General features: G+C 36.0%; 1 protein-coding gene across 4 annotated transcripts in view; it reads left to right on the forward strand.

Moving 5' to 3' along the window:
* The window catches only part of LOC143638453 (vascular endothelial growth factor receptor kdr-like), a 253851-nt gene extending 241080 nt beyond the window's left edge, over positions 1-12771 (forward strand). For all 4 annotated transcript variants that reach the window (XM_077106334.1, XM_077106336.1, XM_077106335.1 and 1 more), the window contains 2 exons: positions 4639-4736; positions 6894-12771. In XM_077106334.1, the coding sequence (XP_076962449.1) occupies positions 4639-4736; positions 6894-7095 (300 nt within the window). In that variant the 3' untranslated portion in view covers positions 7096-12771. The remainder of the gene's footprint in view (positions 1-4638; positions 4737-6893) is intronic.
* Positions 12772-14154: the final 1383 nt, after the last annotated feature.

Consider the following 14154-nt stretch of genomic DNA (forward strand, 5'->3'; position numbering starts at 1 on the left):
CAGATAATGCATATCAGTGTGCTTATTGGGTTAAGAATATCATAGGACAATCATTTTGCTTCTAATCTTTCCTAGATTTTATCACACATGAGCTTTTGAGGGACACTGCATATCTAAACCAAAACAGGTACATTCTTTGTTATTGGTCTTTTAAAGTTTTCTTTCTCTAATTTGTTAAATTTCCTGTAGTTCGTGTATTTCTTTTTTAATTTTTTAGAGAGAGAAAGAGAGAGAGAGAGAGAGAGAGAGAGAGAGAGAGAGAGAGAGAGAGAGAGTGTTTTGATATTCATTTTTTAGTTCTTGGCGGACACAACATCTTTGTTTGTATGTGGTGCTGAGGATCGAACCGGGCTGCACGCATGCCAGGCGAGCGCACTACCGCTTGAGCCACATCCCCAGCCCCAAATTCATGCATTTCTAGAAATTTATCAATTTCTTCTTTTCTATGTTTTCTATTTTTTACACATACACAACAGTATTTAAGAATTTGGTAATTTTGATTATACATACATGGAGTGCAATCTATTTCAATTTTGATCTCATTCCTGTGGTTGTACATCATGTGGAGTTACACTGGTCATGTATTCATATAGAAGCATAGGAAATATGTCTGATTCATTCTACTGTCTTGCCTATTCCCATCCTCCTCCATTGCCTTCATTCCCCTTTATCTAATCCAATGAACTTCTATACTTCTCCTCCCTACCTTCTCTTGTTGTAAGTTAGCATCCACTTATCAGAGAGAAAATTTGGTCTTTTGATTTTGGGTATTGGCTTATTTCACTTAGCATGATAGTCTCCAGTTCCATCCAATCACCAGCAAATGCCATAAGTTCATTCTTCTTTATGGCTGGGTAATATTCCATTGTGTATATATAGACCACGATTTCTTTATCCTTTTATCCATTAAAGATCACCTATGATGGTTCCATACCTCAGCTATTGGGAATTGTTTCTATAAACATTTATGATGTTGAGTCACTGTAGTATGCTGATTTGGGGTATAAGCCAAAGAGTAGAAAGACTAGGTCAAATGGTGTTTCCATTTCATGTTTTGTAAGGAATCTCCATACTGCTTTCCAAAGTGGTTGCATCAATTTGCACTGTCACCAGTAATTTATGTGTTCACCTTTTCCCCCATATCCTCGCCAACATTTATTGTTACTTTTATTCTTGATAATTGCCATTCTAACTGGAGTGTGATGGAATATCAGTGTAATTTTAATTATCATTTTTTCTGATTTCATGAGATGTTCAACATTGTTTCATATATTTTTGACCATTTGTATTTCTTCTGTATCTTCCAATTTATTAGACTATAAGTTTTCATATTAGTCATCAATTATCCTTTGGGTTACAGTGGTGTCAATATTGATATTTTCTTTTTAAACTCTGACTTTATTATTTAGTGTCTTCTTATTCTCTTAATTAAGTTAGCTAAGACTTTTCAAAGAGCCCAATCTTTGCTTCATTAATCCTTTGTATTTTTCTTTTATTCTCTATTTCATTAATTTTATTTTTGAATTTATTATTTCTTTCCTCCTTCTAGTTTTGAGATTGGTTTCCTCTTGTTTTTCTAATACTTTGAGATGCAGCATTAGGTTAATTAAAATTTTTCTGATTATTTAGGAACTTATAACTACAAACATTCCTTTTAAAAATTCTTTCCTGGGCTGGGGATGTGGCTCAAGCAGTAGCGCGCTCGCCTGGCATGCGTGCAGCCCAGGTTCGATCCTCAGCACCACATACAAACAAAGATGTTGTGTCCGCCAAGAACTAAAAAATAAATATTAAAAAATTCTCTCTCTTTCTCCCTCCCCCACTCTCTCTCTCTCCCACTCTCTCTTTAAAAAAAATAAAAAAAATAAAAATTCTTTCCTTATATCCCATAAATTCTGTATGTTTTCTTTCTATTCTTTTTTGATTCTAAAATTTTTAAATTTCTCTCTCAATTTCTTCCATAATTCAGCAGTGCAATATTCAATCTTCATATGTTTGTTATCTGTATTTTTCTTTCTTTTGAATTATAATCTCATCACATTATGATCCAATAATTTACAAATAATTACTTCTTTTTTCCTTCCTTTTTTATTTTCTGAGATTTGCTTTGTGGCCAACCAATGAAAGCCCCATTAACAGCTGAAAAGACAGTGTATTGCATTTTTTTAATAAAATATTCTGTAGATGTCTAAGTCCATTTGAAATAAGGAATAGTTAAGCTCTGTAATATCTTTGTTGATTTTCTATCTAAATAGAAATGAGAGTGGTGTTTTTGAAATCAACCACTATTATTGTATCAGTGCTCTTCTGTCCCTTTATGTAAAGCAATGTATGTTTTATGAAATTGGGCACATTGTCATTTAGAGTAAAAATATTTACAATGATTTTGGGGGGTTTTGTCTTTTCTAATGTGTTGAACCATCTTTGTCTCTTATTAATTTTGGCATGAAGTCTACTTCATCAGGCCTGAGAATAACCACTCTTGCTTTCAGGTTCTGTTTGCATGGAATTTAATTTTTTCTTCTTTCATTTTCACATTATAGGTTTGTTCATAAATAAAATAAAATTAGTTCTTGCTTTTCACACAATTTATCAATGTATATCTTTACTTGTATAATTATGCCCATTTAGATTGTGTTATTATAGAAAAGTATGTATTATTTTCTATCATTTTTTAATATTTCTTATGTTTATTTGTTCCTAATTCTCATTGGCTGGTATACTCTTCTAATAAAATTTATTTTCCCTTGATCTCTGCGTTAGTTTTTTGAGCTTCTTCTATTTTTAGGGTTCCTTTGAATATCTTCTGCAATGCTGAGTTTACTGTCAGGGAAACCACTATTTGATTAGAAAAGAGACTAATGAGCTAGCATGAGAGGAGAGGGTACCAACACTTACTAGTGTATTTTATAAAAGTGGAAAAGGGACCCACTTTTTAAAATGCCTAATTGTTTAAGCATTCTTCCTGGGAAATCAGAAATCCTGTGTTTTTTTCTTTTTCTTTTTACAGTATGTGTATCTGTGTTTGTCTGTGTTAAAGACCTATGAACATCAGTGGATATCAATGCTTTAATTTTCATTGGGTTAGATGGTTCCCACACCATGAGACAATGTGAGTTTAACATTGAGTCTGTGGCAAAGACTTGTGAGAAGCTCTGGACAGTGATTTGAGGCATAACTGTTGGTCTGTGGGCCAGTGAATCAAAGGAAGAAGATACGTTATTTTAAAATTAGCAGTCTTAAATCTGTTACAAGCAAGAAGCAATATTAGTATGGCATGGAGGCATGGAGGCATGGAAATGGTATGGGTCTAGGTTTGGTAGAAAGGTGCTGGCCCAAGCATTCTGCTACACTGTAGCCCCCTCTTGCCTGACTACAACCCCCATGCCAGAAATGTTTGGGGTATCTGGTGCCCTGACCTGGGCATTTCACATACCCCATTGCCTATTTCTTTCTAGCCATAAATTGGATTTAAGACTAGGTGATCTTCAAACAGCTGTCAGAATGGGTTTATGAAGCTGAGGTCAATAATCTTAATCCTGAATCAATAGTCTAACTCTGATCCAGGCAGAGTATTTTAGCATGATGAGGGCATTTGTGTAACACCTCCACATAGATTATTTCATCTTTATTAAATAATCTAATGAGGAATTCAAAATAAATAAAATCTCAGACCCAAAGAATTTCATAGACTTTGTCAGAGTCACAAATCAATTTGACAAACCAAAAATAGAAACACAGCTACTCTTCAGACTCTGCATTGAATCTCGATATACTTTTTAATTTGCATTTCTCTAAGTGATAGAGATGTTGGAACTTTTTAAATACATTTGTTGAACATTCATATTTCTTCTTCTGTGAAGTGTCTGTTTAGTTCCTTTGCCAATTTATTGATTGTTTTTTATGTTAAATTTTTTAATTCATTATATATCTTGGAAATTAATGCTGTATCTGAAGTACAGTTGGCAAAGATTTTTCTTTCATTCTGCAGGCTCTCTCTTCATGCTCTTGAAAAATATTTAAAAAATAGAAACTACTGATGAAATTTTTAAAAGACTCCATATTAACTATTTGCTGACTGAGAAGCTCTGTCAACATTTAAGCTAAGCTACCATAATTAAAATGTCCCCAAATATGGGGGGTCAAAAGGAGAGATATTTCTTTATCACATACATTTCGCCGATATGGGTTACTTCACAGTTGAAAAGTACTCAGGTTTTGGAGTACAGAAACCCTGTTTCCTTCTATATTAATTTTTCACAATCTCCTAGAGACTAAGAGTTTGTTCTTATCAACATGGTTGAAATTGGCTCACCAGTATATCTGCATAAAAGTCAGAAAAAAATAGGAAGAATGGAAGTGAAAGACTAGCAATTTTGTTTTAGAAAGTGACACTGAAATTACATACATCACTTCTTCTTATAATTGGTTGTCCAGAATATAATAACAGAGCCACATTTAGGTAAATAGAAAGCTAAGAAATAATCTTTAACTGGGTAGATATGTTCATAGATATCTATTTTAGTTAGGGATGGTCATATACTAGCAAAAATAAGAAGAGTAGTCTGAATAGGCTTTTAGATACCTGATTCAATGTGCCAGAGAGTATACTAATACTTTTATCCTTTTTCTCTCAAGGATACAGGAGACTATGCAACTGTTCTTAATTGGGATAAAACCAAAAACCAGAAGTGCCTGGAAACCCATGCCTGGCCACATGGCATCACAGCCTTACTGTAAGTACACTACTTGGGGATACAGTTTCAAGAACAGATGAACACCTCTGATTTAAATACACATTAGTGAAAGATACATTGCCTAGGAGATATTTTTCTCTCTCACAGGCATTAAGAATACGGCATATTGAATAGTGAGAAAGACACCTTTTTAGGTATTGCCCATAAGCCACAGAAATCCTGAACATCATTGCCAAAGTCCTCACCTTTAAAACTGATTAAAATTGAACTCATCTCAGAAACCAGATTAAACAATGATACAGTTTGGAATTAAGGGCATTCAAAAGAAGAGGCTTCTGTATATCTCACATGAAATCCATGTATTTTTCTCTTAATGTGTGCCACAAACTGGAAATAGGGAAAAAGGATAAAGTTCCTGTACTTAAAGAACCTAAAGTCTATGTTGTATTACTTATCTTCCACTCTAGCCTTTTCTACTTCTATGTAAATTTTCTTCAATATTTTTACAAACTGGAAGAGGTCCTATTTCTGTAATTAGAATATGAGTTATCTTGAAATATGGGACCATATTGTGTATTTTCCTGGTCTCCATTACTCTACTAGTAGAAGGGATTCTTTGTCAGAGTCTAGCTCACAGACACACATTGGCACATAACGGTACACATTGGTTTGACTTAGGATATGACACAAAACACAAGCCATGTCTAATCATTTTGCCAGGGTCAAACATTTTCAATGTTCAATAAATATGCCCATTTCTTGCTACTCCCACTGAAAACACCCCGGTCTGTGTGACCATTTTCTTTGAGCTATACCATAAATGTAACCTCCTAACTAAAATTAAGCTTTCTACCAATCCATTTCCCAAAGAAGAGCAAGAGTGATTATGTTTATTAGTTCTTTTTAGTTATACATAATGTTGGGATTCATTGTGACATAATTATAAAAGCATAGAATATAAGTTGTTTTAATTCAATCCCCAGTACTTCCCTTTTCCCTTTCTTCCTCCCTCCCCCATCCCCTTCCCTCTATTTTACTGATCTTTCTGATAGGCTATGTAGCTCACTGCTCCAGAAATATCTGGAGTAAAATTAGTAGGCAAATAGGTTTTTTACAAAGCCAGCTTTGAAAGAAGATAAAAGAAACATTATGTCAAAAGTTCTATCTTCAAAATCTCTGAAGGTAAGCATAGATTTAAAGGAGAAGAGATTGTGCAGTGAGACAAAAGACAGGAAATATAAGTATGTAACATTAGTTATCCTGTGCTAGAAAGGCCTGTCAAGAAGGCAATCTCTATTCCCAGCTCTCTTGGTGCCCATTAGGTCATGGAGGGGAGTCCCTAATTCTCAACACGAGGAAGTTTCTCTCAATTTCAGAAGTCCTGAACATTAAGTTGGTTTCAGTTACTTGATCAACCCTTTTAGGTCCTTTGAGAAAGCTCAACCCTAGTTATGTTTCCCTGAAGTGCCTACTTTGACCTCTTTGTCATTAATACAAACATTTATATTTGGAAGACAAAATAAAATGTAAATAGTCATCTTCTATTCACAGTCCTTGGAACCAGGCAGATCTTAGTTTGAATTCTAGCTTCTGGGATTTGGTTTCCTAGTCTATTAAATGGGATTACTAATTGTACTTAACTTGTATGAGAAATAAGTGAGACTACACTCAATATATGTACATAATACATAGTGAATGCTCAAACTATGGTAGCTAACAATAGATTTATCATCACTATTAGATGGAAATTGACAAGGCCATTGTACAAGACTCCCCTGACATTTTAATGCTCATGCAGGAGAATCAGAGCACATGGTTTCTTAAACTTCCAGAGATGAATGAATTCTTTGAAACCATTAAGTGCAAGCCTGTAATTATAAAGACAAGGAAAAGGTGAACCAGAGATAATGACTTCACCAAAAGCAAGCATCCTATTAAAGCCAAGTTTGAACTAGTTGAACTATATAGGATCTGGACTACTAGTCATAGAATATTAGAGCCAGGAAGAGCTTTAAAGTCTACTAATCCAACCTTATTCTGTCATATCCACCCAACATATGAAGAAACTTAATCATATAGAGAAGAAACATGATCTTTTCAAAATATGCTTTGGATTTCCTTCATATTTGTCATCCACTGGTACAAGATGTACTCTTCTATCCCAAACTACTCATGTTTCTCTTTCTCTTTGACCAGCCTGAGACCTCTCAGCAAGAACAAAGATTCCCTTCTGATGGAGACTGAGCTGGATATTTTGAAACACCATTCAGCCCCTGAGCTTGGACAAGAAGATCAGATGGAAGTATCTTCTCTCATGCCACTGGATCCCACCCTTGAGTGCCACAGCCCACCTCCTGACTATAACTTTGTGTTCCACTACAGCACTCTACCCATGTAACTCACTAGCATGATTGTTCCTTTGCTACTGTTTTTCACATCACTCCCTTTTCCTCCTAAAAGTCAATAATTCTTTTCATATCTATGTCATCGTTACAATGTTACTAAATTTTCATGGAAGAAGTAAAAAAGAGAAAGTTCAAAAAATATTTATTTCTCACGCTTTTGTGGGGCACAGCTGCCCCAAGCTAGGCTACCAGACCTGATACACACAATTACTTCCACTTCTATATCTTCTGCTGTTAAATGCATATTAACTTACCCAGGTGTGGCTAGCCTCATAGAAGCAGCCTCAGTAATTCCACATGTGCATCTCACCAATGTTTCCTATTATTCTTTAGTGAAGGTTACTAAAAGGACCAAATTCTAGTCTCTCTTTAAAGACCTTAAGATTCTCCAATCAAAACCTGGGTTACATTTTATTCAGACCTTATTGATTAACCTCCAACATGGGTTTAGTAGATGTTTACATGGGTATCTTTTTTTGTATGGTGCTGGGGATTGAACCCAGAGCCTTGTGCATGCAAGGCAAGCACTGTACCATCTGAGCTATATCCCCAGCACAGGGTATCTTTTCTTAATAATTAAAGCAGCCAAAACCTTCAGGGGTTTTTCATTGGATGAATGTATTTAGGATACACTCTACAAATACAAAAGCTTATCAAATATATTCTCTTCCAAGACCAGAAAACATGCAAACAGATTCCCTGGCCATTTACTAATGTTGATATCAAGAATACCATTACTTGAAATCCCAGGCAAATGTATTGGGTTCATAGCAACAAAGTGTCTCAGATGAAAGCAATGTGGGAGATACTTTTCTTTTTCTGATGCCCCCTCCAGATTGCAGCTTTTCTTGGCAGACATGTCACTGGACTTGTGTCTATTAATCTTTGGAGTGTCCACTACAGCTTCAATTTCCTCTTCACATCTCCATGCATCACCCTATCAGGGGATTCCCACAGGTAATCCAAACCTACTGCAATTTGCCAGCCTCTTAGGTCTTCCTTTGAAATCTTGGTGGAAGCCTCCATGACCCCCTAATCTTGAAAATCCAGCATGATGTGGTTGCTGCCAAGATCTGTCACCATCTTGAGCAGTAGCCAAGCCTCCAAGGACTCTGGCTGCAGTAGTCTCTGAGTGCCTGGTTGGCTGAGAATGGTGAAAGAACTTCCTAGGTACCCCTGTGCAAGTAGAGTGCTCCCACAGTCTTTTCTAAGGATATGTTCCTTCAACATTCTTGAGCCTGAGATGGGTGTGGTCATACATATTCTTGAGAAGCCCTCATGCCATCTTTTTTTTACTGTTTCTTGGCAAAATCTTTAGTATATCTTTAGTGTGCATAATGTCTTTAAAAACCACATCTTCCTTAGCCCCAGTTTTGCTCAGTTTTCTGGCCAAACTGCAATTTTTCAAATATTTTTTCTTTGCTTTCTGCTTCTGATTTTCAAAATAAACTTGGCTACAAGTTGCCATTAGTACACATGCATGCCACTGCCTGAATGCTATGCTGCCTAGAAATTTCTTCTGACAGATTATTTAGTCTATCATCTTTAAATTCAGCCTCACAGAAAGTCTCAGGACATGGAGTAAATGGAGATAAATTCTTACCAGAACATAAAACAAATGAACTCTAGTCCACTTTCCAATAGAGTCCTCCTCCTCTGAAATATCATAAACACCATATTTACTGTATGCAATCCTATGAGCATTCTGGTCTTCTGAACTTCCACCAGAATTGCCTTTTAGGGTCCACTTAGAACACTCTAAAGCTTTACCAGCTTGCATTGTTAAACATTTTAAAATTCATCTTATAAATTCCAAAAAGCACCAAAACTTTTAAACTACATGGTCAGGTTAGTCACATCAATGGCTCTACTTCTTGGTACCAATTTCTGTTTTAGTCAGCTTTTTCCCTGTGGTTCCCCAAAATACCTGAAAAGAATAATATAAATGAGGAAAATATTATTTTGGAGATCATAGATTCAGAGTTCTTAGTCCATTGAAGTCTGACTCCATTCCTCAAAACCTGAGGTGAGGCAAAACATCATGGCAGAAATGAGTGGCAGAGGAAAGCAGTTGTAAAAATAGCATCAGGAAGGAGGGGAGAGAGAGAGAGGGAGAGAGAGAGAGAGAGAGAGAGAGAGAGAGAGAGAGAGAGAGAGAGAGAGAAAGGAAATACTCCATCATCCAGGGACAAAATACTCTAGGCATGGCCCCAATGACCCACCTCCTCCAGCCACACCCTACCTGCCTACAGATACCAGCCACTATGAGGGAATTAGTTCACTTATTGGTTTAAGACTGTTATACCAATCATTTCAGTTTTCAGCCTTTTTGCTTTGTCTCACGCATGAGTTTTTTGGGGACAGCTCATATCTAAACTATAATATTGATGCTATGTCATTCCCCTTTGGAAGCCAGTATGCAGTCATATCATATCTAATTAGGCAGTGCCTCCTATATTCACCCTTGGTCATGCAACCACACCAGACTAAATAAGGAGTTCCTCCCTGGATTTGTTGGGGCATGGGAAATACTCACTGATTTTAGAGGTAGTCATCCTCTTGTCTCTCACTCTCATATCATCAAGAAAAAAAGAGCAACAAGCAACATTCCACATAAATCAGAACCTGGAAGACCCTTTTTCCTTCCTACTCCCAATTAGATAAAGAAAACTGACACCAAGATAAGGGAAGGGGCTTACATTCATGTCTCTTGACTACTGGTCCAATGCTGTTTCCACTAATTACATTGTCAAGCCATACAATATGTACAGACACACACACACACACACACACACACACACACACACACACAAATGATAATATGAGTAATGATGGCCCTGAAAAAAAAAAACCCAGAAGTTTGGCTTTTTTCTCCTTTTTGTCTAGCAATGCACCTAGAAAATATGACTTGCTCATAGAATTGGAGGTCTGGGCTTCTGCCACAACTACCCATATTTTTTCTGTGGTCAAGTTTAGAACTCAAGGGCTATCAAAACCAAATTTTAACTTGTGACTCAAGAATGTTAGTGGCAAGAAAAACATTGAGAGACAGGATAGGTCCAGGTGCTGTCTACTAAAGAAATTTCCAAAAATACCCAGAGCCTCTTGGTTTAAGAATGCTCAAAGCCAGGATGTAAATACAAGCTCTTTCCTATCTCCATTATTAACAATACTAGATTTTTTTTCTACTTGACTCATAACAAGTAGGTTGAAGAATGTAATGTGATAACACTAGGCAACTCACCAGTAAAATTGTTCCTCCTTTCTTTAGAATTTACCCATTAAATGGTTTCTGGAAATGATTTGAAATAGATTTGCCACTGATGTAGGAAGATTTCATGGGTTAAATGGAACAAGCTATCACTGGAAGTTGGTGGTGAGGCTCCAAGTCTGTTCCTTCCTCTTTCCTATAATTGCTGTGTACTCATGGCTCTAGAGATAGCAGGAAGTTTATCCTCATGTGGCCACCTACCCAGTAGATCTTCTGAATATTTCCTAATGTTCAACATATTTTCCAAGGCTAGTTTTGGCTAACTAAACATTATGTAGTGAGTTCCCCAGGAACAGAACCCAATGTTGTTCTCATCACTGGGAGAAAGAGACTGAAAGGTGCCAAAAAACTCTTCAGTAATGCACATATCTCTACTACCTAGTGTCTTCATAAAAGTTCATTTCATGATATTTTCAGCAAGTGGATTCCCCTTTGTCAGAGGACATGCTTATATTGCATTTGCCTCATAACATGTTCTCAGGACAGATAAATAATTAAAAACTTCAATATGACTGCATGAATCCCCAAAGACCATATTGACTACTTCAGAGAGTTTCAAATCCCTCGCACCCCCACCCCAATACAGGACTTCTGTATTTCATGACAAAATTATCATAGTTCCTCTCCATAAGATTTCATGATAGGATGCTTAGGCAACAAAAAATAGCAACAGTGCTCCAGGTTGGGAAAAGTTCTGTTAGCTCTGGGTCATTACACTCTGCTGTCAGCTCTCTTTAACTCAAGAGGATGCAAAGGGGAAGGGAAGAAAGAATTGGCATTGACTGTGACTCATTTACTTACCCGAGAGATTGAGAGGGAACTTTTACAGTTAAGAAAATCTAACTAATCAAGTTTATAAGGGATTTTTGCACAACTCCAAGAAGTGTCTCCAGTTACCTGCATTTCTCTGATTTTGTTACAATCTTGCACTCAACGAGATGAACTTTTCTTTACCACATTCTCTAGTCTTTTTACTATCTATTTCTAGACTATAGGAGTAATAAGGCACTCTGGTAACACATAACTCTCAAGATAAAAATTCTAAAACCTCCAGTATTCTCCTTAGAAATATAGCTTTGCAGCTGATTGATGACTTATAAATTCTCTCATTTGCCTCCTTCAACTCCTGTGTAATTATACTTATCAGCAGACTTGGAACATACCTCTTATAGAACCACTCCCAGGAATCCATTTTACATGGCTTGATGAAGTGCTTTGTCTATGCCCTGTACCTGGCAGTCCCACAAACACTCATTAACTCCCAGAGATCTTCTGACAATATATTTTCATATCAAATAGGAGTTTACTTCAGAGATGGAGCAGTTCTCATAAGGTGTGCTAATATTATCCTGGTATGTTCACTACTAGTCAGGCCAGACTTTGTTTATGTAATCCCTCCACTCCCCACAGAAAAATATAGTTATATCAGGGATCCTCCCACCTGCTCCATATCTCTCTGATCTAATCTCTTGGCAGATAGCTGAGGAGAGTTATTAAAGTAAATTATCATGTCTTTTGCTTCTGGTTGCATAAAAATGTGCCTGTAACCAAGATGGCAGTCACAACAGCAACTACAAGAATATTGCAGATTAACTCTGCCACTAAGTGGCCAACACAAGACTCCAGGTCAGAGGACATGGAACTCCTCGACTGTCTCAAATAAATGTTCACTGTGTTATTCTTCCTCTTCTGACTATTGGTCAAAAATGTCCATAAATTGCTGGATGCCCTCAAAACTTACTAGTATTAATTACCCGCTATGAATATAATATCATTCTGAAGGGACACAATCATTCCCTTTTGGTAAAAGAAAACTATTTGCCCTTGCGAGAGGGTAAGCTCAGATGAAAAAAGACTTTTAGCACAGTTTCGCCTTTTAACCCATACTTTAAGAATAGCAATTTTTCAGTTTTCTGAAAAAGGAAAATAGGAAGTTTTCCCACAGATTAATGATAAAAAACACATTGATCAAAAGATGGGCAGATGACCCTGGATAAACAAATGATGAAAGTCAGTGGAGAGCAAGCCAGTACTCAACAAATTCCCAGCCCTTCTAAATAATCCTTCCACTTGAGATGTTGCACCATAATTCCTATAGTATTCTTTCTTTTCAGTTCTTGATATCCCTTGGCTAAAAATATTACAGTAAAAAATAAAGAAGAGAAAAGAAAATAAAAGGAAAAAAGAAAGCATTCTAGCAAACCCCAACCTCAAATTTTAGAAACAAAAAGCAAGTCCTTTATAACATAGAGCTATTGCTTAGCTTGCCCCTCAACTATCTAAGGGATATACCCAACTGAAGAAAGCACTTCCTTCATAAGTTGTGTCTTATTATGTAATCAAAATCATATTGTATATTTCATTTTCAATAAAAACTTCATATATATTTCACCTAGAACTACTGTCACCCTACTTTTATTTGGTACTCAATATGTTTCAGAAAACTTGTACTGCTGTCACTTCTGAACATCTTTCCTTCCCCTGTCTTTTCTGTGGGGGATAATTTTATAAATATAAAAATTACTAAATGGGAATTGACTTTCTAGAATACTACATGTCTCCATTATGTAAAAAATGCACGGAATAAAACAAGTGGGATAACCGGTTTACAATCTGGCTTGGAACCACTTATATGGTAGTACTCTTTGTCAATAGGAAGGAGCTCTTAGAATCATTTATGTCCACCAGGTGGTAGGGTACCTGGGAATCTGGGTCAACTGTTTGCCTGTTATACTGGGTTACAATGCACTGAGGTGACCAATTTAAGAAGATTTTGAAGATAAGCTGAATGCAGAAGATTCTGAGAATGCCCTAATAAGGCCAAGAAGAAGAATGTGAGCAGAAACACAATGTGATACATGATAAAAACCAGAAAATAAAAGATTTTAAGCAAAATTGTGAACAACAATGTGGAAAAAATATTTTAATTGTCACAAGATGGTGAGACATTGGTAGAAGAATGTACTAGATGCATGACCTGGAATTTTGCATCTCTATATATCTGTCTTCTAAGGAATCATCAGACAAAGAACTTAACTTGGGAGGAGTCATCAAATCTACAACATTATCCTTGAATATTTGAATTACTGCATTGAGAAATAAAGGTTTACTGAGTCACTTTGTACCTAGCACTGTATTGGAAACTAGGGAGAAAAATAAAAGTAAGTATTATATTTGTTTTACTTTTCCCAAACATCATAATTTAACTTTGGGATAGAAAATGATTAAAAGAAGGTCTCTGTCTCAAAGAGCTTAAATATTATTTTCAATGAAAGAGATTTGTAAAGATAGAATTACTTGTATTTAATTGTACAATTTCATACTCTGCTGAGGATCAGGAATGCTCACATATTGCAAGTGTGTAAGGAATATGTTGATGCAACCATTAGTAAAAATAATTAATTAAGAGGAAGATTTGGATCCTCTCAACATAGCAATTGTTTTATGTGTATGTACATACATATATAGACAGATAATGATAACTTGAAACTGATTAATCTGATAACAAAAATCTCAACAACATATATAAAAGTTTTATTTGACTGAGTTGTGGGTACATAGTTGTTAAACTTCTTTTTAGGACTATTCATCTGAAATATTCCACAGATTTTTAAGAAGGAAAAAAGTAGCTCCTTGAGTTGTAAACTGGAAGGTCAGAGAGCATCTTAGGTAAGGGGACATTTGAATTAGGCGCACAATGAAGAAAAGACATTAATCATTTGGGACAGAAGATTGGGATGTGACAAAAAGTTGGGATGTGAGTGTACTTTAGGCAGAATAA

This window comes from Callospermophilus lateralis, chromosome X, assembly GCF_048772815.1.
Source record: "Callospermophilus lateralis isolate mCalLat2 chromosome X, mCalLat2.hap1, whole genome shotgun sequence".
Classification (NCBI taxonomy): Eukaryota; Metazoa; Chordata; class Mammalia; order Rodentia; family Sciuridae; genus Callospermophilus; species Callospermophilus lateralis.